Here is a 26,400-nt window from a genome sequence, read left to right as displayed (position 1 = left end):
TGCACATCTTTATTCTGGATAATAAACCTTGTTTTCTTGCTTTGGACTATTTTACTTCTTTTACATTTCAGCCATGACTATAAGAAGTTTTCATCTTGTAGATGAAATATTTCATGCCTATTATTGGAACTTTTAATTTTAACAAGTTCAGTGGGTTAATTAGAATGATGTTATTATATTTAATCTTTTCTTTTTTTAACTTCAAATTTAACTTTTCTCAGGTCTGGATGCCTTTGACAAAGCATTTAATTTTCATTGGCTCTGGTATAAATACTAGTTAATAGGAGCCTTTTATTTCCCTTAAAGACTGAAGATAGTATTCCTGAAGAGAACTCATGCAGACTAGGCTTTCAGAAGCATTTTTGATGCCTTGACTATTTTATGCTGTTTCATTATGATAATCATACGAACTTCTGTTCAGCACTCAAATTCATTCCCATGCTTGTAGATAATTTTGGGTTTTTGGTCCCACACAAGCACTTTCTTTCTTTGCCAAGCTAATGAAGTAGAGTTTTTTTTTTAATCCTTTAAGTACAAATTATGTCTCAAACTAGTTAAACTATTTCAGAGCATTAGAATGAACAAATAAAACTGAGCTTCATACAAAATTTCCCTAAATCACCTTTAAAGATTAATAAACCTTTAAAAACTGTGAACATATCTGAAACAAGAATGTTAAAAAGGGAAGCAGGTATAAATCCATATTTAGGAGTGCTATATACATATCTACTAAATTAGGATAGGCTTATAACCTGTCTTGGACTGCAGCACACTTACTTCCTGAACAGATGGTCTCCCACCGTTTAATCACTCTTTAACTCCCTACAATCTGGCTTCTGAGCACACTATTTACTAAAATCACTCAAAAGTTACCAGTAACCTAGATCAGGGAAGCCAGCAACAAAAGTGCTAGGCAGAGATTCATGAATAAGATTCAGCCAAATAATTTCACAGATTAGAGAACTGCCCTTCATAAATCCTAGGAGACCTTCTCCAGATTACACTAAGGTGAATCATGCAAGGTCTAAACACCAGCACTTGAATTTCTGCCAATGCTGTGCTGTTCTCCCCAGCCAACTAGGCAGTCAGCTTTCTTGAACCACTGTCTCAGAGTTAAGATCCTTTACACTTTCAATCCAGTGACACTGTTTTACCTTCTTGTTAGATCCTATGGGGCCCTTCCTTGAACATTCCTTTACTCAGCCATCTGCATTACTCATACCCTGACTTTCCAAAATTGACTGCTCTCATAGTTTCAGTTCCTATCATGAGCCATGTGCAAGAGCAACACAACCTTGTAACTTTTCATTAACTGCTGGGTATCTCAACTACCTTGTTTCTATGAAATCTCTACTATTTATATTCTTGAATATTAAAACAGTATTTTCAGATCACAGTGTTTTTTTCTGTGACTCTTCCTTTGATAGTAGAATGGCTTATTTATGTAAAATTTCTACTGTACTCGGTATCTATTTCAAGAAACAAGTTCAGTTTTTTGCAAATTGCTTTAAAAATGAAGAAAAGAAAACCAATTCCTGGCTGGTCTTATTCTATTGCCTGTTAAACATGTTAGTTTCAGATTGAATCCTGCAAACATTTAGAAAGATATTAAGTTTGCTTTCCTATTGAACCAGGAATCTTCTGTATGTTGATTAGTATAACACATACTTCAGAATAAAGTTCATTTGCTACAGAACTCCAGAAAGCCCCCAGCTGTTATAAAAGGATGTCCTTTTAGCGTTACCTTATCCCCAGTGGAAAACCATAATGCAGAATACAATGAATATGTGAAATGTACACAGTCAGCTGCTTACCGTTTCTTCCAAATATGAATGAGTAGCAAAGGTTTGAAACAAACACAGTCTCCAAGCAACTTTTCTCATGTTAACACGGTTAGAGTCTCTGTAGTGTGAACAGTCTAAGTCTCATTCACAGCTAATCAGCAGATAGCTGGCACCAGAATTACCTAGGCAACAGAAAATGATGGGCCCCCCTAATAGGAACAAGTTAGGGTGAAAGAAGGGAGGGCAAATTCTTAAATAAAGCAGCTTATAACCTCTAAATATTATTTTCCTTTGGATATGGAAGAAGGAACTCCCTGATAAATTACTGTTAGACTTGTGGACTTGGTCTCACCCCAGTACTAACAGAGAAGAAGAAAGTGACAATTACACCTTTTAAACATGATAAATGATATATATTATGAATCTCAACATACATTTTGCACAGATATAACATCTTTCCACTTAATTTTTCAGATCATTTCCAAAAGCCTCTCAGTGTCCTATAGCACAGGTGAAATGAGTTTTCTGTGATGTGGTATTAAGCTAGGTTGTTCAGGAAGCAAAATATCTCCTCTGTTAACTCCTTCATACCATTACAAAAACCACTGCTTCCATGCTTGACATCCCTTTCACTTTTCCTTCTTCAGTTTACAACTTTGTATTGGTTCTGCCACCTGACAACTGTACGACCTTGGAAAAATCACCAAACCTTTCTGAGACTTACACTATAATCTATAAAAAAAGTAAAATAATATTTATTTCAGAAAAGCATTAAACTCTGACATAATACATATAAAACAGTTTGTACAATGCCTATAATCATTAGATGGCAAAAATCAATAGTGGTTTTCTATTTCTCTCATTTCCTTTCTCTAGCCCTGTCAAATACCAAACTAGTCTAATAGAAGACAAAGAAGAATAAGACACATTCCCTACTCTGAGAACCCCTGCCAGAGAGGCAGGCATGTAAACCAACTACAATGACATGACAAACGTTAAAACATGGAGAAAGAAATGGCAACCCACTCCAGTATTCTTGCCTAGGAAATCTCATGGGCAGAGGAGACTGGCAGTCCATACGGTCACAAAAGAGTTGAATTATTTTCAGGGAGTAATTTACAGGATGATTAGATAATATGATCTTTTGCATAATTTATCTTTTCCAAATCAAACGTGACATAGGAAAGTAGGGGTAAGTAGAGCAGGCACTGTTACTCTATCTACAAGAAACAAAGAACAGATTAACAGTTTGGTGTAAATTATCTCTTTCACACGTTTCTTTACCAAGTTGGAAAATTTTGGTATTTAATTTACTTGGTTTCCATCTACTTGGTTTGCATCTACTTGGGGCTATCACAACTGTTCAGTGAATATCTACTCTGCTCAAAACCCAGTGTTAGGTTCATCAGCCAAGATCTGAAGAAGCACAAAGTGTGGCTGGAGAAAAAGATACTTAAGAGAAACAATGAGAAACTAGCATGGGAAGTGAGGCTTCTAGTTCTAGACAGTGGTGTGAGCACTTACACTGAATTCTTATTCCTCTGCAGACCCCACAGAAATGACCATATAGATGCTAAAAATAAACAAAAAAGACTAAAGCCATAGCAATAAAGGGAAAAAGGGGCAAAAAAATAAGACATTTCAGCACATTTCTAGTGTTAAAAGATGGCAAATACAAGTGCATTAATGAAGAAAGCAGAGCAAAGGAAGCCTATATCGCCAAACTATACCACTCAGAGCATCACCATAATGCTGCCAGAGGTATGGGAGCTGATCCACCAAATACAGGGGTTCCGGAGCGGCACCTGGTTTGCAGATATAATGCAGGGCTGATGGGAGAAGTGGGGCATAACAGAGAACTGATTAAAGGCCACAGTGGCTAGCCTGAGGCCCCACACAAGAACCACCATCAGCAATAAAACGAAGTTCTTCTCTCTCTTTTTAAATATTTTACATTATCTTTTATATTTATTTTTGGCTGCATTGGAGCTTCATTGCTGCACATGGGCTTTCTCTAGTTGTGGTGAGCGGAGGCTACTCTTTATTGTAGTGTGAAGGTTTCTCATGGCAATGGGCCTCCCTTGTTGGGAAGCATGGGCTCTAGACATGTGAGCTTTAGTAGTTGAGGCATGGCAGGCTCAGCAGTTGCAATGCACAGGCTTAGCTGCTCTGCAGCATGTGGGATCTTCCTGGACCAAGGATCAAACCTGTGTCCTCTGCACTGGCAGTGGACTCTCAAATACTTGTTCTTTTAATATACTGAACAAACTGGCTGGGGTGAGTTAATGCTTCTAGTCTTGGCCCCATTTGGCAAGGGTGATGAAGGGCATGTTTGTTCCCCACCAAGATCCCCAAGAGACAAAACTCTTTCTCACCTCCTGTTGGGACTAGGGGGTGGGGGGTACCACTTAATACACTGAGAATAATCAGGCCATCTATTACCTAATATATCACTGAACAAAGGAGGATCACCAGGTATGTGAAAAATAGCCAATAGGAAGAAAGTAAAACACTACATCAATAAAACACAAAAATTACCTTGGGTATTATGTCTACAAATTCGCTAGACACAGAAAGACAAATATTGTATGGTTCTACTTATATGAGGTATATTGAATAGACAGATTCATAAAGACAGAAAGTAGAATAGAGGTTACCAGGAGCTGGAGGGAGGGGAGTAGAGAGAGTCATTGTTTACAGAGTACAGAGTTTTTGTTGGAGATGATGAAAAAGTTTTGGGTATAGATAGCAGTGATGGTTATGCAACATTGCAAATTTAATGCCACTGAATTGCACACTTATGAATGGTTAAACTGATAAATATCATGCAATGCATATTTTACCACAATAATAGCAAAGAAAAAGATCAGTCAGGAAATTCAACAAATGGTGCTCTTACAACTGGATATCCGCATACAAAGAATGGAGTTGAATGCCTACCATTAACTCAAAATGAATCAGAGGTGTAAATATAAAAACTAAACCTATAGAATTCTTGGAAGACAACACAGGCATAAGTCCTTGTGACCCTGGATTAGACAATTCTTAGATACGACACCAAAAGCACAGCAACCAAAAAAGAAAAAACTAATAAATCAGACTATCAGAGTGGAAATTGTCTGTGCTTCAAATGACACCATCAAGAAACTGGAAGAGTAGTTCACCAAATGGGAGGAAATATTTGCAAATAATAGAAGGAACTCATATGCAGAACACATAAAGAAATATTACAAAACAATAATAAAAAGACAAAGAACCCAATTTTTAAATGACCACAATATCTTGAGACACCTGCCCAAACAGATACATATACATATTCCTCCCAAAACACATAAAAAGATGCTCAACGGCTTTAGTAACTAGAGTAACTAGGGAGATGCAAATCAAAACCACATTTTACACACTAGAAGACTATAATCAAAAAGATAACAATAAGTAGTGACGAGAATGTAGAGAAATTGGAGCCCTCATACACTGCCAGTAGAAGGTCAAAATGGTGCAATCACTTTGAAAAACAGCTTGCAGTTCTCAAAATGTTAAGCATAAAATTATCAAATAACTCAGCAATTCCATTATAACCAAGAAAAATGAAAACAAGTCACACACAACTTTGTGTACCAAATTTCATGGCAGCATTAGTTACAGTAGTCAGAAAGTGGGAAAAACCCAAATGTCCATCACCAGATGAATGGATAAATAAAGGGTGGTAAATACACACAATAAAATGTTATTTGGCGACAGAAAGGACTGAAATACCGATGTATGCTCTAACAATGTTTTCTATGAACTTAGAAAACACTGTGTGGAGTGAAAAAAGCCAGTCATAAAATACCACACATTATATGAAATCATTTATATGATATACCCAGAATAGGAAAATCCATATAGACAGAAAGTAGATTCGCAGTTGCCTAGGGTTGGGATAGGGAGAGAGAGGGAGGTTGAAGAAAGTGGAGAGTGACTGGGTCATGAAAATATTCTAAAATTTATTGTGATGAATATACTAAAATCCATTGAATTGTACACTTTAAATTAGTGAACTATATAGAATATAAATTTTATCTCAATAAAGCTTTTACTAAAAATAAATGTACAGGACATCCTTGGTGGTTCAGTGGTAATGAATCAGCCTGCCAATGGAAGGGACATTGCCATTGTAAGGGACATGTGCTCGATCCCTGGCTCTGGAAGATCCCACACACTGTGGAGGAATTAAGCCTGTGTGTCACAGCTACTGAGCCTGTGCTCTGCTGCTGCTGCTGCTAAGTCACTTCAGTCATATCCGACTCTGTGTGACCCCATGGACGGCAGCCCACCAGGCTCCCCCGTCCCTGGGATTCTCCAGGCAAGAACACTGGAGTGGGTTGCCATTTCCTTCTCCAACGCATGCAAGTGAAAAGTGAAAGTGAAGATGCTCAGTCGTATCCGACCCTCAGCGACCCCATGGACTGCAGCCTTCCAGGCTCCTCCATCCATGGGATTTTCCAGGCAAGAGTACTGGAGTGGGGTGCCATTGCCTTCTCTGGAGCCTGTGCTCTAGGTCCTGCAATTCACAAATACTGAGCCCTCACGCCCTAGAGCCTGTGCTCCACAACAACAGAAGCCTCTGCAATGAGAGGCCAGTGAACTGCAATGAAGAATAGTGCCAACTGGCTGCAATGAGAGAAAGCCTGTGCATAGCAACAAAGACTCAGTGCAGCCAAAAATAAAAATAAATAAATAAAATAATTAAAAAATAAATGTTCAATTGTTGTTCAATAAATGACTGAACAACAATCATTTATTGAATTAAATAGCAAATATTAAAAAAAATTATTCTACAGAAAAAGACTAAGGAACAGAACAAATCTTAACTCTAATTTTTATTCACAGAAAGACTTATGAAGATTAATTATCCATGAAAAAGGGGGCAAGAAGGAACAAGACTCATATAACTTTTAATTATTTACCCTGAACATAATCCAATGGATAATGAGTCAAGAACTCTGAGGGCTGAAAAGAAGGCAGTGGACTTGGCTGGCTAACCCAACCTCAGGACCTGAAGGATGGCAATGTGGTGAGATTTCTAAGATCCAATACACACTGGGCTGAGCACTGGACAGGCCTGCAGCCTGAAATAAGCAACAAGCATAGACCAAAAACATAAACACAAAAGTCTCTTCTCCCTGTCTAAAGGACTGGGAAACAAGAACCACAACAGTGACCAAGTGGAAAGATCCAACTCTGGCTCCTCTACTTGAGGGTTATCAGTTGGCCGTTCTGCCTTCACCAGGAGCATCAAAGCCCTGGTGGGCCCACCTAACCTCTGCTTTACAACCAGCGCGCTTGACGGGTCAGTACAACTGCAGCATCAGCAAAGAAGCCCAGGGAATTGTCATGACCCCTACTCCACAAATCAGGTTTTAGTGGGCAGTCCAATTCATCCATGATAGCAGCAGTAAAGCTCCAAGGACCATCCCAACCCTCACTCCAGAGCCAGTACACCAGCATGGAGTTTTCAGCCTAGAGAAGCAGCTTCACAGCAGTGACAAGACTACCCAACCCCTGATCCACACCTAGAAACCAGCAAGTGAGCTGATACATCTGAGCTGATGATAACTGCATCAGCTGAGTTAGTTATCTCCTGGCCTTCCACCCAGGGGCATAAGTAGACTTAGTCCAAGAGAAATGGAATATTATCTGTAGAAGAACACAAATTTGAATTGGCAAGGGATTTCTCAACAGCTTCCCTCGTGGCTCAGCTGGTAAAGAATTCTCCTGCAATGTAGAAGACTTGAGTTTGATCTCTGGGTTGGGAAGATTCCCTGGAGAAGGGAAAGGCAACCCACTCTAGTATTCTGGCCTGGAGAATTTCATGGACTAGTCCATGAGGTCGCAAAGAGTCAGACATGACTGAGCAACTTTAACTTCACTTCACTTCTCAACTGAAACTATGGAGGCCAGAGGAAGTACACAATAATTCTTACTGAATTAAAGAAAACAACCGTCAATCAGGAATCCTGCATTTAATGAAATTATCCTTCAGAAATGAAAGGGAAATAGACATTATCAGACAAAGGAAAACTAAGGGATTTGCTAAAAGACCTACTCATAAATAATGTCTATAGAAAGCTGTGCAAACAGAAAGAGAATTACAGAAGAGGGCAGGGACATTCAGAAAGGAAAGAACAATGAAACAGTAGAAGTTGAGATAAGCACATGACTTTCTCTAAGGGTTACATTTACATTATTCAGATATTTAGAGTCAGAGGTGAAAATCGATCTGGTTTTGTTTTAAAAAAAAGACTTTTCTGGAAATGGGGAAATTGCGAACTGGTTAATACTCCCAAACGTAACACAACTGCATTGTGATATCTTCTGTATTATTTCACTTTTTACACAATGCATCTATGTAACTTTCACATGTGGGCAAAGGAAGAGACTGTATTGGGCCTGGATTTTAAATGACTCTATGTGAGAGGCCAGGGTTTCAGGATGAAGGTTGTACTACGAGTGGAGGCCTGGGAGTGAGTGAATAGTAGATCAGCAAGTCCGCTGAGACTGTAGTACAGGGATGGTTGGGAGACATTTGCAGAAATTGCAAGATGTAAGTGAAAAACAAGGAAATGAAGTGACTATGTGAGGATATGGAATTTAGACTCTACCCTGTAGGCAACAGTGTGTCATGGAAGGTTTTCAGGAAATGAGATAAATGAACTCATACTTTATAAGATCCTGTGTTCTCAAGCACAGAGAGTAAACAGGAGGGGCGATTAAAGACAGAGATTATTAAAACCATGCCATTGAGTAGTAATGAAGCCTGAGTGATATGTGGCAGTGGAAATAATTAGAAGAAACAAATGGAGATGCTTCTGTGAAGGCAAAGCCAATGTGATAACCACCTGAAAATAAGAGCTACTGGCACAAGAGAACAGTCCTTACCCAAGACAGGGGCTATGAATACACAGAAGATAAATTTGGCATCATAAATGTTGGGTTTCTTTTTTTTTTTTTAACTACTTTACTGAGATATAATATATAACTCAATGAGTCGGAGTTAAGCATACACCCAGAAACGCTGAGTTTTGCTGCTAGATCTGTGGAGTACGATCACCAGGTAGGTAAAACTTAAAGTTTAGACAGCAGGAAAGAGGTCACGATTAAAGAAATAGATTTAGATATTTGCATAAGTCCACTATTTCCCATGACATACCTTCCTCCCACATACACCTTTAAGCACACACAAACACTCAAGTTCAACACTGAGAACCTCCTATATAACAGGGTTAGGGCACTATGACAGGTCCTGAAGCTACGGAAATGAATAAAACATGGTCTCTGATCTCTAGGAACTTATATTATAAAGTCTGCAAAGGTTTTCTTGTTTTGTTTTCTTTTGGTCAAAATCTCACAATACTATTAAGTATATCTGCTACTGCTCACAATGCTTTTCTTTCTGCTCCACTAAACCGGCATTTCTTTCTACTTTTCTTTCTACTCCTCTAAAGCTGGAATTAAGATTGCTGGAAGAAATATCAACAATCTCAGATATGCTGATGATACCACTTTAATGGCAGAAAACGAAGAGGAACTAAAGAGCCTCTTGGTGAGGGTGAAAGAGGAGAGTGAAAAAGCTGGCTTAAAACTCAAAGAAAAACTAAGATCATCGCACCCAGACCCATTACTTCATGGCAAATAGAAGAGAAAAAGGTGGAAGCAGTGACAGAATTCCTCTTCTTGGGTTCTAAAATCACTGCAGATGGTGACTGAAGCCATGAAATTAAAAGGTGATTGCTTCTTGGCAGGAAAGATATGACAAACCTAGACAGCATATTAAAAAGCAAAGACACCACTTTGCTGACAAAGGTCCATACAGTCAAGGCTTTGGTCTTTCCAGTAGTCATGTACAGATGTGAGAGCTGGACCATAAAGAAAGTAGAGCACTGAAGAATTGATGCATTCGAACTGTGGTGCTGGAGAAGACTCTTAAGAGTCCCTTGGACAGCAAGAAGATGAAACCAGTCAATCCTAAGGAAATCAACCCTGAAGATTCATTGGAAGGACTGATGCTGCAGCTGAAGCTCCAGTTCTTTGGCCACCAGATGTGAAGAGCCAACTCACTGAAAAGATGCTGATGCTGGGAAAGATTGAAGGCAGGAGGAGAAGAGGGCAATAGAGGATAAGATGGTTAGATGGCATCACTGATTGAATGGACATGAATTTGAACAAATTCCAGGAGATGGTGAGGGACAGGAAAGCCTGACAGGTTGCATTCCATGGGGTCGCAAAGAGTCAGACATGACTTGACAGTTGAACAACAAAAAAACACCTTATTTATATAATGGTATTTTATTCTTCAAGTAACATCAAGAGAAAACAGTGATTTCTGACTAGTGGGAGAGCAGTGAGTAGGTTCATCCCAAATGATACCACAGTTTCCCAACCTCAATTTTAATCCCAGCTACAAAAGCAATTCCCTTTTCCTAAAATTAATTTGCTAACAGTAATGTTAATAAAATCAACAGCTCTCAATTCAGTCCTCAATGTTTTGGATTCATAATGTGCCAATAGCCCCATGCATACTTGAAGGAGGGACCTTTCTAAAGTTCTAACACACTCCCTGCTCTCTGGATTCTGGAAAATTTCCTTCTGCCATAACCGGCTGTGAAGGAATAAGCTGGTGCAGAAGGCCTGGGTTGTCTAAATTCTGAAAATTCCCAAGAAAGGCATGCTTTCAGGATGAGTGTTCTGGCTTCCTGTAAGGTTCTGTCAGATAAGAGTGCTTCCGCATGCCAAAGGCCTTGGGCCATACTGTACCAGTGTATCTAGATGGTTTATGTCAATAATGTGATTTACAGAGAACATCTGCTGCTTCTCTGAGGGGTAATGAGAGCTTAAGTAACAGAGGGCAATCATACAGGTGCTACACGTTTATATGACTGACCTGTAAAATAAAAACCCTGGACACTCAAGTCTCAGCAAGATTTCCTGCTACACGTTTATATGACTGACCCCTAAAATAAAAACCCTTGACACTCAAGTCTCAGCAAAGATTTCCAGGAAATCTTTGCATATGTTGTCACACATCCTTCCTGGGTAATTATGTCTCACATGATTCCACTGGGAGAGACCATTTGGAAGCTTGTGCCTGGTTTTCTCAGATTTGACTTGTGTATCTTCACTAATTCTATCCATTCTATCCTTTTTTTTGTATTAGGTTGGTGCAAAAGTAATGGAAGAGTTAATTCTCAGGTAGGTTGATAAGGAGTCCGAGGTCCCCAAGGAAGAGGAGGAACAGGTACGGGGCCCTCTAGGAGGAGAAAAGAACAAACTTCTTTTTTTCTACATTCTTTGTCTTAGTCACATAAAACATTTTGTTCTTTAAGACCAGAGCTAATGATTACACAACAAAACAACTCATCTTGCTCAAAGGTATGTTTTTCCTTAAATTCTGTATCAATGATTATATAACAACAATGTATCCTGCTTAAGGACATGTTTCTCCCTCTTAAGAACCTTCTGACCAATCCTGTTATCTTAAAATCTTTATTGTGGGAGTGGGTATGGTAAGACTTTTACAACCTTGAGACATTTTTTTGATTTATTCTTAATAACCAATTGAAAAAGTATATAGCTCCCTTGCTAAGACTAGTGAGGGGCACTCTCTGTCCCCCTTCTGATGTCTATGTCAGACCTGAAGCTAAATCCTCTTCTTTGGAGATCAAGAATCCAACATCAACATCATTCATAGTAAGCTATCAGTAATTGTGGTTTTTCATTGTTGAAATCTGCCATTTGATATTGGAATACATTCTAAAATAAATGTGGTTATGTTATACATCATTTTAATGTGCATTTCTTGCTTTTTTTTGTTAATGAGATTACTTTCAGCTTATTTTATATTTATTTTAGACTAGGAAAATAATGTTAGACAAAAAGCAAACTCAAGTGATTTTCTCATTCAAGTTCAAAAGGGGTTGTAAACCAGTGGACACAACTCACAGCAACTGCTAACAAATGTACAGCGCAGTGGATGTTCAAGAAGTTTTGCAAAGGTGATGAGAGCCTTGAAGATGATGAACAGAGTGGCCAGCCATCAGAAGTTCACAATGACAGATTGAGAGGATCATGGAAGCTGATCCTCTTATAACTACAGGAGAAGTTGACGAGCATTGGCCATCCTACAGTCATTTGGCATTTGAAGCAAACTGGAAAGGTAAAAAGCTCAATAAGTGGGGGTGCCTCATGAGCTGACATCAAATCAAAAAAACTGTTGAAGTGTGGCCCTCCCTTATTCTATGCAACAATAATGAACCATTTTTTGATCAGTTTGTGATGTGCAATGAAAAGCGGATTTTATATGACAACCGGCAAAAACCAGCTCAATGACTGCTGCTGCTAAGTCACTGACTGCAGTCGTGTCCAACTCTATGTGACCCCATAGATGGAAGCCCACCAGGCTCCCTCGTCCCTTGGATTCTCCAGGCAAGAACACTGGAGTGGGTTGCCATTTCCTTCTCCTATGCATGAAAGTGAAAAGTGAAAGGGAAGTCTCTCAGTCGTGTCCGACTCTTCACGACCCCATGGACTGCAGCCTACCAGGCTCCTCTGTCCATGGGATTTTCCAGGCAAGAGTACTGGAGTGGGGTGCCATTGCCTTCTCCAAGCTCAATGACTGGACTGAGACAAAGCTCCAAAGCACTTCCCAAAGCCAAACTTGCACCAAAAGAAGGTCATGGTCACTGTCTGGTGGTCTGCTGCCCATCTGATCCACTATAGCTTTCTGAATCCCAGTGAAACCATAACATCTGAGATGTATGCTCAGCAAATTGATGAGATGCACAAAAACTGCAAAGCCTGCAGCCAGTATTGGTGAACAGAAGGGGCCCAATTCTTCTCCACGACAATGCCTGACCACATATTGCACAACCAATGCTGCAAAACTTGAATGAATTGGGCTAAGAAGTTTTGTCATATCCACCACATTCACCTGACCTTTCATCAACTGATGACCACTTCTTCAAGCATCTCAACGTTTTGCAAGTAGAACTCTTGGAAAGAGTTTGTTGAATCCTGAAGCACAGATTTTTATGCTACAAGAATAAACAAACTATCTCTCAGTGGCAACAATGTGTTGATTATAATGGTTCCTATTTTGATTAATAAAGATGCATTTGAGCCCAGGTGTAATGATTTAAAATTCACATTCCAAAACTGCAATCACTTTTTCACCAACCTAATAATAAACTGTAAGTGTCACAGCTTCTGAGTCCTGACAGTCCTTCAGTGAATCACTGGGGCAAAGAGTGGTCATGAGGACCCCTAACACAGCTTCCTTTGAAGTCCGAGCTGTCTCTCTCTCTCTTTTTAATAAGACTTCCCAAGATTTAATTTTTTAAACCAAAAAATGGAGAATGATCTTTTAGTGGCTCTTTAAGGGAAATTTAACTACATAAGATTTAATCATTTAAAATGGAATCAAAACACTGGCTTCAAAGCTGTACAGGAGAAACTCTAGCTTTTTTTTATATCTCTGCTTCTCATGAGGTGGAATACTTCTTGGACACTCTGGAGAAGAGGCATTTTAAGCCCTCGCAATACATCTACTTTATTAACAGATATTTAATATAAAGAATTAAGCAGACTTTTTATTGATATATAATTTACATATAGTAAAGGCATAAATGTTAAGTGTATTGTTGGGTAAGTTTTGACAAATATATACACCTCTATAATCACCACCCAGAGATCAATGGTTAGAGTATTTCCACCACCCTAGAAAGGTTCGTTATACTCCTTTTCAGTCAGCCACTCCCCTGCCCCACTGCAAGATAACCACTGTTCTGACTTTTAATATCTAAGTGTAGTGTTGCTTGTTCTAGTACTTCCCATAAATGTAATCATGCAGTAGGTACTCTTGTGTCTAGGAGATGATTTAACCATATTACTTAAATCAACAGTTCACAATTTTTGTTTCTGATTAGTATTTTGTTGTATGGATATACAATATTTCTTAACCATTCACCTGTTGTTTAACCATTTGGGTTGTCAGTCGCTAAGTCATGTCTGACTCTGACTCTTTTGTGATCCCATGGACTGTAGCCCACCAGACTCCTCTGTCCATGGGATTTCCTAGGCAAGAATACTGGAGTGGGTTGCCAGGAGATGTCTCTTATTTCTGAGAAAGGTCTGAACTTTGCTACTCTACATATTTTTCTGACATTTGGCAGGATCAATTCCCACAGATCAGTTAATTCCAGGATCTGACTTAGTTAATCATGATTGAAAGGCCACTGACACCAGCATTTCAAGTCGAGAGCCATGTCTGACTTTCATATTTCACCAAGCCAAGCCAGCTAGTCCCAACAATGTCTACGAGCATGCTATGTCTTGGTTACTGCTTAAACAGCTGAGAAACTGGGAAAGGCACCTCACTATTTTATATACTACCACAACCAAGCTCCCAGTAGGGTAGAGCAATGACACCTCCCACCAATTTTCTGCTGCCAGCCCTTCCTATGATCTCCCTGTCAGAAACTATACAACACTGCACGGATATAATCCCCACTTGGCTGCAAGACAGAAGCCTCTGTCCTGGCCCTAGAAAAAGGCTCTTAGATAGGATGTAGCTCCACATGGGAGGCATAAATTATTTCCATATAATAAGTACACCTAGAGTAAATGCTTTATAAAATTCACTCTCACTCACATGTACCCTGATTTTTTGAGTGGGCAAGAGCGTTGCAAGTGTATTGTATGTAAAAAATTATACATAACCCGCGGCCCTCATCATATGTGGCAAGCATGAAGTAAATGTTTTAACTATTCATTATGTTAGCTGTGTGCTTTGATGTAATCTGGTTCCTGCCCCTATACATCAAATCTGTGACCAACAGGTCACTTTATATTCTAAAAAAGGCCTTGAGATTTCATCACCCTAGAAGTGGGTCACACACGCTATGTAAATGAAACATACCAGTCTTAAAATGGCTCAGAGTCACAGCACTAGGCAATATGAAGTAAAATACATTCCCACTTTCCCATTTCTTCAGGTAAAACTGCATGTCTCAAATACGTCCAGAATGTACACTTGTACCGCAGTGAGACAAGTGGTAAATAAGAACAAAGGCCAAACCTCTTCCTTATATGGGAACTAATAGACCAGCATAAAATCTCTACCACATATTAACACAGGCACTTTTATGTTCTTGAGAAAATCTTAACATTTACTTAAAAGTCTCCCCCTAAGTTTTTCATCTATAAACCACTCATAGTAACTAGATGTTTTGTTGAAGACCAGCAAAAGAAGCAGAGAAATAGTGTGAAAGAACCTACTAATGAGGCTGGGTGGCGTTCCCTTTCTCTCATTAAAAGAAGCATTTATGTGTGTGTGTTTGTGTATTATACCTATAAAGTAAAAGGAGCATTTTATAATGCTTATTTGTAAGCATATTTTCTGTTACCGATGATGCTATTCTTATTAAATACATTTTAACTGCTTGGAATCCCAGGCACATACTCAGGTTCATTCCCTCTCTCCTCAGGCAGTTTCAACAATCCACACAACATTTTCATTTTAACAGTCGTCATTACTGGTATCATTTAATACTTGAGGGTATGCTCAAGTCAACATCAATCTTGCTGATCCTGCAAACACTTATTTTGTTGACACAACACAGTCTGAATCTATAGCTACTAAATGTAAAAAAAAATTTAACTATTCCTTTCCCTGACATGTCACCAAGTACTAAGATCAGCTCTGTCCATCACTTAGGCCTATCACAGAGACACATCACTAGATAGACATCAAGCATGGGGTGGGGGGCGGGCGTTCATGTAACGGTGCCATCTCATCTGTCCCAGTGCTACTCACACATAAATCTTCTCAAAGACATTTGCTACTGTAAAGTCAACCACTGTGAAGGTGAAAATGTTTACCTGTGAGACATCTTGTTGGAAACATCCGACTCATACCTTCTCATTAACAAATAACCTTTACCACAAGTAAATCTTAACTAACCAGAACAGAGAAATGCCTTGCTCTCACAAGGAACAATAAAAACCCATTTAGAATAAAATTTATGCTTTAATTAAGCTTTAACTGTCTGGATGAGTCTAAATCATAAAATAAAATCTCTTTACCTGATTGGAAAACCTCATGCTCACATTTCGTTGATTCTGTAGAGGGACAAAACGCTGAACAGGATCAATGTCTTTAGGACTAATTAATTCATCAGCTGAAAAAAAAGAAGGGAAATTACTAGATCAACAATGTATCTATACAACACTATAAACCAACTAGACCTAACAGGTGTTTATAGAACACTCCATTAAACAAGAGCAAAATATATATCCTTCTCAATATGCAAGCAACATCTTTCACATACCAGACCATAAAATAAGCTTCAGTAAATATACAGGATTTAAATCATACAAAGTATATACTTCAACCACAATAGAATGAAATTAGAAATCAATAACAGAAAGAAGTCTCAGAAGTTCACAAACTAAAATTAAATAACTCATTCCTAAATAACCAATGGGTTGGAAAAGAGAAATTCGGAAATACTTTCTAATATACTTTCTGATGATGATTGAAAAAGAACACACAACATACCAAACTGTAGGGGATTTAGGTAAAGCAATGCTCAAAGGGGAATTCATAGCTGTAAATGTATATATTAAAACAGAAGACTCTCAAATCAATAAGTTATATTTCATATTAAGACAACAGATGAAAAAGCGCTAATTAATCAAAAGCATGCAAGAGGAGTACAGTATAAATGAAACCAAATAGACTCTTGAAAAACTCAAAAGTTGACAAACCTTTAGATAGACTAACCAAGAAAAAAAAAAAAAAAAAAAAGACTTAAATTACTTACTCAGGAGTGAAACTAGGAGCATTACTACTGATTTTAAGAATTCCAAGAGAATATTCTCAAAAAATGTATGCCAACAATTTAGATAACCTAGATAACATGAGCAAATTCCTAGAAATACATACTACCAAAACTGATTCAAGGAGGAAAAGAAAATATGAACAGATGTTTAACAACTAGTGACTGAAACTTTTCACAGAAAAAATGTCCAGGATCATGTGGCTTCACTGATGAATTCTATTAAACAGTTAAAGAAGAATTAAAGCCAATCTCCCATAAAATTTTACAAAAACCAGTAGAGGGACACCTTCCAACTCATTCTAAGAGGCCATTATTACCCTAAAACAGAAATCAAAGACACCACAAGGAAAGAAAATCACAAATCAAAATCTCTTCTGAATATAGACACAAAACTACTCAATAAAATCACTAGCAAACCAAACCCAGTAACATACAAAAATTATTACATATCATGACCAAATGGGACTTATCCTATAAATGCAAGAATGGCTTAACATCCCTAAATCAGTTATTGCAACTCCCCATATCAACTGAAAAAAGGATAAAAACTAAATGACAATCTCAGCAGACACGGAAAACATTTGACAAAATTCAACATCCTTTTGTCATGGTAAAAAGCATTCAGCAAACTAGGGACAGACAGGAACTTCTTCAACCTGATAAAAAGGCATCTATGAAAAATCCAATCACTAATGTCATACTCAATGGTAACAGAATGCTTTGCCCCAAAGATCGGGAATCAAGGCAATGATGTTTGCTCTTGCCACTTCTATTCAACTTTATACTGGAAGTTCTAGTCACAGAAATAAGGCAAGAAAAAGTAACAAAGGGCATCCAGAATGAAAGGTAGAAGCTACAGTAATTAAAACAATGTGGTACTACCATAAAGATAAGAGATCAGTGGAATAGACAGAGTCCAGAAATAAACCCTTCCATTACAGTCAACTGATTTTTGACAAGGGGGCCAAAACAATTCAGTAGGGAAAGAATAGTTTTCTCCCCCACACAAAGTACTAGGAAAGGGAATATACAAAAGCAAAAGAATGATGCCAATATCTTTGTTTTTTGAATGTTGAATTTTAAGCCATTTTTTTCACTCTCCTCTTTCACTTTCATCAGGAGGTTCTTTAGATCCTTTGTGCTTTCTGCCATAAGGGTGATATTATCTGCATATCTGAGGTTATTGACATTTCTCCTGGCAATCTGGATTCCAGCTTGTGCTTCATCCAGCTCGGCATTTCACATGATGTACTCTGCATATAAATTAAATAATCATGGTGACAATATGGAGCCTTGACATACTCCTTCCCTAATTTGGAGTCAGTCTGTTGTTCCACGTCCGATTCTAATTGTTGCTACTTGACCCACGTACAGGTTTCTCAGGATGCAGGTAAGGTGGTCTGGTATTCCCATCTTTTGTAAAATTTTCCACAGTCTGCTGTGATCCACACAAAGGCTTTAGCATACACAATGAATCAGTAGTAAATGTTTTTCTGGAATTCCCTTGCTTTTTCTATGATCCAACGGATGTTGGCAATTTGATCTATGGTTCCTCTGCCTTTTCTAAAACCAGCTTGAACATCTGGAAGCTCTCAGTTCACTTACTGTTGAAGCCTCGCTTGGAGAATTTTGAGCATTACTTTGCTAGCATGTGAGATGAGTGCAATTGTGCAGTAGTTTGAGCATTCTTTAGCATTGCCTTTCTTTGGGATTGGTGTGAAAACTGACCTTTTCCAGTCCCGTGGCCACTGCTGAATTTTCCATTTGCTAGCATATTGAGTACAGCACTTTCATAGCATCATCTTTTAGGATTTGAAATAGCTCAGCTGGAATTCCAACAACTCCACTAGCTTTGTTCATAGTGATGCTTCCTAACTTCAAGAAGTTAGGAGTTGACTTCGCACTCCAAGATGTCTGACTTTAGGTGAGTGATCCCACCATCATGGTTATCTGGGTCATGAAGATCTTTTTTGTATAGTTCTTCTGTGTGTTCTTACCAGCTCTTCTTAATCTCTTCTGCTTTTGTTAGGTCCATACTGCTACTGTCCTTTATTGTGCCCTCTTTGCATAAACATTCCCTTAGTATCTCTAATTTTCTTGAAGAGATCTCTACTCTTTCCCTCTATTGTTTTCCTCTATTGCTTTGCATTGTTCACTCAGCAAGGCTTTCTCATCTCTCCTTGCTATTTTTTGGAACTCTGCATTCAGATGGGTATATCTTTCCTTTCTCCTTTGCCTTTCGCTTCTCTTCTTTTCTCAGCTATATGTAAGGCCTCCTCAGACAACCATTTTGCCTTTTTGCATTTCTTTTTCTTGGGGATGGTTTTGATCCAACACCTCCTGTACAATGTTAGGAACCTCTATCCATAGTTCTTCAGGCATTCCATCAGGTCTAATCCCTTGAATCTACTTGTCACTTCCACTGTTTAACTGTAAGGGACTTGATTTGGGTCATACCTGAATGGCCTAGGGGTTTTCCCTACTTTCTTCAATTTAAGTCTGAATTTTGCAATAAGGAGTTCATTATCTGAGCCACAGTCAGCCCCTAGTCTTGTTTTTGCTGACTGTATAGAGCTTCTCCACCTTTGGCTGCGAAGAATATAATCACTCTGATTTTGCAATTGACCAGGTAGTGATGTCCATGTGTAGAGTCGTCTCTTGTGTTGTTAAAAGAGGGTGTTTGCTATGACCATTGTGGTCTCTTGGCAAAACTGTTAGCTTTTGCTCTGCTTCATTTTGTACTACAAGACCAAACTTGCCTGTTATTCCAGGTATCTCTTGACCTCCTACTTTTGCAATCCAGTCCCCTATGATGAAAAGGATTTGAAATAGGATGGCGTGCTGCGATTCATGGGGTCGCAAAGAGTCGGACATGACTGAGCGACTGATCTAATCTGATCTGATCTGAATTTGCCTTGATTCACGGATGTAACATTCCAGGTTTGTATGCAATATTGTTCTTTATGGCACCCGACTTTACTTCCCTAGTAGCTCAACAGGTAAAGAATCTGCCTGCAATGCAGGAGTCCCCAGTTTGATTCCTGGGTCAGGAAGATCTGCTGGAGAAGGGATAGGCTACCCACTCCAGTATTCTTGGGCTTCCCTGGTGGCTCAGCTGGTAAAGAATCTGCCTGCAATGCAGGAGACCTGGGTTTGATCCCTGGGTTTGGAAGAGCCCCTGGAGAAGGGATAGGCTACCCACTCCAGTATTCTTGGGCTTCCCTGGTGGCTCAGCTGGTAAAGAATCTGCCTGCAATGCAGGAGACCTGGGTTTGATCCCTGAGTTTGGAAGATCCCCTAGAGAAGGGAATGGCTAGCCACTTCAGTATTCTGGCCTGGAGAACTCCACGGACTATATAGTCCATAGGGTCGCAAAGAGATGGACATGACTGAGTGAATTTCACTTCACGTCACATGGCATGAGACTTTACTTTCACAACCAGACACATCCACAACTGTGCACTGTTTCCACTTTGGCTCAGCCTCTTCATTCCTTCTGGAGTTATTTCTTCACTCTTCTCCAGTAGCATATTGGCCACTTACTGACCTGGGGAGTGCATCTTTGAGTGTCATATCTTTTTGCCTTTTCATACTGTTCATTGGGTTCTCAAGGCAAGAATGCTGAAGTGGTCTGCCATTCCCTTCTCCACTGGATCATGTTTTGTCAGAACTCTTCACCATGACTTGTCCAACTTGGGTGGCCCAACACTGCATGGCTCATAGTTCAATCAGTTAGACAAGGCTGTGATCCATGTGATTCAGTTTGGTTAGTTTATTATATGATTTGAGGTATATATAAAATGTCCAGGATAGGCAAATCTATAAAGTAGACTAATGACTGTCTAATGCTGGTGGAAGGATGAAGTGATTAATGGTAATGTGGGGAATGATTGATAAAGGAGTATAGGTTTTTTTGCAAGGGGTGATGAAAATATTCTAAAATTGATTGTGGTTATGGTTGCACCCCTTCTCCTGCCCCAGCTAGCTCTAATGGTAAAGAACCTGCCTGCCAGTGCAGGAGACATAAGTGACTTGGGTTCGATCTCTGGGTTGGGAAGATCCCTTGGAAGAGGAAATGGCAACCCACTCCAGTATTTTTGTCTGGGGAATCCCAGGAACAGAGGAGCCTGAAAGTGAAAGTGAAAGTCGTTCAGTCATGTCCGACTCTTTTCGACCCATGGACTATACAGTCCATGGAATTCTCCAGGCCAGAATACTGGAGTGGGTAGCCTTTCACTTCTCCAGGGGATCTTCCCAACCCCGGGATAGAACACAGGTCTCCCACATTGCAGGTGGATTTTTTACCAGATGAGCCACAAGAGAAGCACCAAAATACTGGAGTGGGTAGCCCTTCCCTTCTCCAGCAGATAGCGGGCTACAGTCCATGGGGTCTTAAAGAATCGAACATGACTGAAGCGACTTAGCATGCATGGTTGCACAAGCCTGTGGATATGCTAAACACAACTGAAATGCAAACTTTAAATAGGTGAAATGTTTGTAATTTTAACTCAGCCAAGTTGTTCTAAAAATCATGCGTTTGCAGTCTCAGGAAGAAAACTGGATCCTTGAGGGAAGACAGTGTTTCCTAACACTAAATTCTAAAAGATGTTTCTGAGATGGAGCATTTTTTAGGGGGCACTGGCCAGCATAAGGGCAATGTCTTTGACTGCTGTTATACTATAATATGGAAGCTTTTTTCATGTTTTGGTTCCTTGTGGTAACTCTGGATAAAATACAAAGATACAAGAAAGACAATTTAGAGTGTTTGGGAGGGGTGGGTGGGAAGAAGGTACTAAGTCAGTGTTCTCTGCTGTTTTCCGCTCTAATGTACCTCAGAGAGACCCAGTGACACCTGAGGCTCTCTGTAGCATGGATTCTCTGAGGGCCTGGAGGTGACTATGCTGGGAAGGAGCAGTGTAGGGGGGAGGATCCTCAAATTTAATTCTGAATAACCTCTTTGGTGTGCAAGTTGGCAGTATGTATGCAAATTTAAAGCAAGTATACTCTCTGACCCAGCAATTAGCATATCTTAAAGTTTCTGTTACGCTCAGACATGTGAAAGTTAACTGAATAATAAATCAAAAAAAAGAATCCAACTTCTCCTAAAATGAGTCAGTGGGTGTTTATTTTTACTGCAATTAAACTATGAAAATGCTCATTTCATTTTGGTCTTCAGTTCTATGCTGATTATATAAAAACAGGTTGTTAAGTGGTAGCCTGGATGGCAGGGGGGATTGGGGGTGAATGGATACACGTCTATGTACGGCTGAGTCCCTTTGCTGTTCACCTGAAACTATCACAACATTGTTAATCAGCTATACCCCAATAAAAAGTAAAAAGATAAAATAAAATAAAAACAGGCTGAGTTTTATACATATTTATCCAAGCATAATATTAAAAAAAAATTACAGCCCATCTACCATAGCTTTTTAGGTACTGTTTTTAGGCAGTGAATAATTCTGAAAAACAGAGGAGGGAGTCAACCACAAAAATGATAGTAAATTCTTTACAGCTTTGGGACTGTTTCCCACTGTATTTCTATCCTGGGGCAATTTCAGGGCACATGTACAATGTTATCTAATAGACAAAAAACAAAGGTGTCCTTAGAAACTCTTGGAAGATAGTTTCCATAGTGATAAAAATGAAAATAACAGAATAGTAAGAAAATGGAGGAGAAGCAGCAGCAGAACAGCCACAGAGGCCACCACAGCCACTGCTGCCTCTGCGGCAGCAGCCACAGCATCATTTTGCGCTTACTCCATTCTTGGCATTGTTTAAGCATCTCACATACATTAATCCTCAGTACGCCCTTATCTTACAGATGGCAAAACACAGGCATCGAGTGGTTAAGCAACTGGCACATGGCTAGAAAATAACAGAATTTCGATTCAAACATAATAGTCTCTTCAGAGTCTCCTGACCACATATTAATCTTGCCCTTTAAGAACACTGATATTCTATATGATGGAAAAGATAACCAAGAGGTGGAAACAAAAAACAATTTAGGCCTTGGTATGTCATCCTTTTCCTACCCCAATCAGGGAGTGTATTATAGGATATTCTCTCTCTCTGAAAAAAATATACTTTTGCAATTTAAACCAAGTCAACATGGGCTTGATTATGCAAATATCGGCATGTAATTTCAATTTATTAATATTAGTTTAGTTTATGCTGCAGGGTTGATTAATACAGTGATATTCTAAATAGTAGCATATTATTTCCCCTTCTTATTTGTCTGATCACTGAGATGTGAAAAAATTTTCATTACCAACAAGCATTTTACATAATTAATGTTTCACTGTCATTCTATAGAAATGAATTGTATCTTTATTATTTTGTTATTTATAAATGATGACAGATAAATTAAGAAATCTTATATCCTTGGAAAGCATAAGTGCTAATTTATTAACAGTGATATGAATCAAATAGACAACCAAATCTTGAAAAAGCTTATTTCTTTGCATTTCCTTTTCATTTCTCTTTTTGTACTATACCTGTATATCTAGCTTCATGTACCAATTTATACCACCTGTTCATCTATAACCCACAGGCTGTATGATTCTTATTCATGTCTATACCACACTACGTAGCATAGCACTGGCATCTGGTAGGCGCTCAAGAGACTTATTAAACAAAATAATAAATTGGTGGGTTAACAAATCTGGATACATTAATTGCCATAATCATTAATTTCCATATGGTAAAAGTGATAAATACCTTAAAAGATCAAGTTAAAAGACATTCCTCCCCACCCTGTTAGGGGAAGCACGCTGACTGAAACCGCCCACCCTGCCAGGCCCTTTAGTAACCATTCGCATGAGTTGTTTCATGACAGGAGATCCTGGTAAGGAATACAATAAGCCATCACCAACCGGAAGAGTTTGGGAAAGGTCAAAAGGAGACACTGTGTGTCCGTCCACTTCCCAGAATCCCTCTCGCTAGCATCCATCTTGACTGAGCAATGCGAGCACCACCAGGAAAGACTCTGAATTAGAATGATTGGCTAAAGACCACCCGGAAACTATGCGGCAGAGCAGTTCTCCTGCATTCCCTTACCCTACTGCTCTCTGCCCGGGTGCCCTTTCCCAATAAAATCTCTTGCTTTGTCAGCACATGTGTCTCCTCGGACAATTCATTTCCGAGTGTTAGACAAGAGCTCAGTTTCGGGCCCTGGAAGGGGTCCTCCTTCCTGCAACAACCCTACTGCATTGATTTTTTATCATTCAGGAGGCAAAAACAGAGCTCGTTGCTCCGACTATGGCACTGGTTTTCTGGTAAGATCCCTGAAAGAACTCATACCCGCCCAACCACAGAACATTTTAAAAAAAGAATCAAGGATAAAAGAGCAATGCCTTTTACAGTTGACAATACAGTACCAAATCTCACAGAATCAAGTATTTCTATTAATATAAATAGGGACAGCTGTTTTTAAACCTTTAGAAGACAGATTAGGTTCATTAATATCTACATTTTTATACACAGAAAAGGTTTATGAAATATACCTTTGGTTTATCTCAAACAATAATTGTTGAGGGTAAAAAGAAAAAATCCTTAGATACAGTGATACATATTAGCAATTCATATATTAAGAAATGAGCTATGAAAAAAAAAGGAAAATGTAGATCCTCAATCTTATACATTATACCAAAAAATCCCAAATTTATATAATGTTCTTAACTTAATTAACAGGGATCTAATACATAAAGATTTTAAATTTACTTCATCAAAAAATAGCACAAGTTGGGGACTTCCCTGATGGTCCAGTGGCTAAGACTCCAAGCCTCCAATGCAGGGAGTTGGATTTGATCTCTGGCTGTGGACAGAGGAGCCTGGCGGGCTACAGTCCATGGGGTTGCAGAGAGTCAGACACGACTGAGAGACTAAGCACAGCACAGGGAACTCGATCTCAAACGCTGCAACTAGGGCCCAGGGCAGCCAGATAAATAAATAAGTATTTATTAAAACCACAACAACAGCAGCACAAGCAAAGTTTAAGGGCAAACTAGGAAAATACTGAGAGGTTAAGTATACCTAATATATAAAATACTCACACAGACTGATGATAAAAACTATAAAACCAAGGTTAAGTGAGCAAAGTAAATAACTAGGTAACTCAGAGGACACAGAAATGACTGAGAAATATGTCTTTAACCATCAGCATGCAAATAAAAACAGGATACAAATCAGTATCTTAATATGCTAGTAAAATTTTTGCTTTTAATGAGCACACTTACTGCCACAAAGGTTGTATGTGACACATGACCATGGAGACTTCTGCATAAATCAGCAGTTTATCAGTCATGGCTGCATAACCGTGGGTGAGCTGCTAAATTCTTCTGAGCTTCGGTTACAGCATATTATACCCATCTCATAGAGAAGATGAGGATTACTTAGGATAATATTTGTAAAGGGAAGAGCACAGACTATGACAGATTTTAAGGCAGTATTATCTCAGGGCAACAGTCTGATAATATATACATAGAGTCGTCTCAGGCTTGAGGCATCACTGGCATCATGTTTAATTTTACTAATATATTCCAGGGTAGGATCAAAAACTTGTATACAATTTTTCTAGCTCTAGTGGCAATTCAAGTAAAAATTTTAGTTTTAAGAAAGTCATGGAAGAAAAATCTTTCAAGGTGCAACTTTTAAAGCAAAACTCTACTACATGTACTTTCAAGATGTTAGTGATGCCTACTGCACAGAAATCCTACTTTAGGTCACTAGCAATCTCTTGGATACAATGAAAAAGATAATAAAAGTGTTAAGAAATTGATGTCTTTCTACTTGAAGTTTCCTGGAGGGTGATAGCTGGGAAAGCTCTTAGCAACCACAATGTAGAAATAAACCTGTATATTTTTATCTCTTTATCACTAACAAAACTGTGGGTTACACTGAGCAAGGTGTCAACTGTATTTGAATTTCAGCAGACCAATGAAAATCAAGACCTCAGTTTCTTATGTCCACATGCACACTAGGGGCACTTGATCACTAACTTGAAACAGATTTCCAGGCTCAATCAGTGGTTTTTATATTTGAGGTCACTTGGTCAAGAAATATCATGCATAAAATCAAATACAAATGGACTTGTCTTAGTTACAGACATTGGGATTAGAATAAGCAGCATATTAGAATAACTAACCTGCCCTCAGAAAGAAAGAAATATTTCCTAGGTTGTCACATTTGATTCTTGTAAAGCTACTGTGTATCAATCACAATGACTAGCAGGGAGAAGGCCTCTATAAATATCAGCTGGTTCACTGAGTAGATGAATGGTTAAGAAGCATCTAAGGATGCATTTTCTTCTTGTGATGTTCTGTGACTATCAGAGTACCTATAAAGAGAGCCCATATGCATCCTTAGTTGCCTGTTTAACAAGAACTATGAAACATGTTTTCACAAGTACTATTTTCCAAATGGTGGCTGAAAGGAGGAAGGAGGGTAGAAAGAAGGGCACGAAGTAGAAGAATCATTTAAGTATGTATTTGTCCCGCAGTAAATGCTTCAGTATATTTTCTCGTCAATCCTTAAAACAAAATAAAGAAACTGATGATCAAGAAGATGAGAAAATTCAAGGCACTTAAGCAGTAACTGGTAGAACTTCTTTCCAAATCATAAACTGTCGATTTCCTAAGTTCACGGGCCCCAAACTCGATCTTTCCACTGCAGTCCAAGAAAAACATAAAGAAAAGGAAAGAAGGAAGTGAAACTAGGGGGAGGAAGAAGTGGATGAAAAA

The 26,400-nt window shown here is 38.8% G+C and overlaps 1 protein-coding gene across 4 annotated transcripts in view; it reads right to left on the bottom strand.

The window, feature by feature from the left end:
- The window catches only part of PHKB (phosphorylase kinase regulatory subunit beta), a 235,261-nt gene that overhangs the window by 76,981 nt on the left and 131,880 nt on the right, over positions 1 to 26,400 (bottom strand). For all 4 annotated transcript variants that reach the window (XM_055552724.1, XM_055552725.1, XM_055552726.1 and 1 more), the window contains one exon: positions 15,906 to 16,000. In XM_055552724.1, the coding sequence (XP_055408699.1) occupies positions 15,906 to 16,000 (95 nt within the window). The remainder of the gene's footprint in view (positions 1 to 15,905; positions 16,001 to 26,400) is intronic.

This window comes from Bubalus kerabau, chromosome 17 (genome assembly GCF_029407905.1).
Source record: "Bubalus kerabau isolate K-KA32 ecotype Philippines breed swamp buffalo chromosome 17, PCC_UOA_SB_1v2, whole genome shotgun sequence".
In the NCBI taxonomy this organism is placed as follows: Eukaryota; Metazoa; Chordata; class Mammalia; order Artiodactyla; family Bovidae; genus Bubalus; species Bubalus kerabau.
The sequence above is the reverse complement of the archived record's forward strand: the minus strand, read 5'-3'. Positions and strand labels throughout refer to the sequence as shown.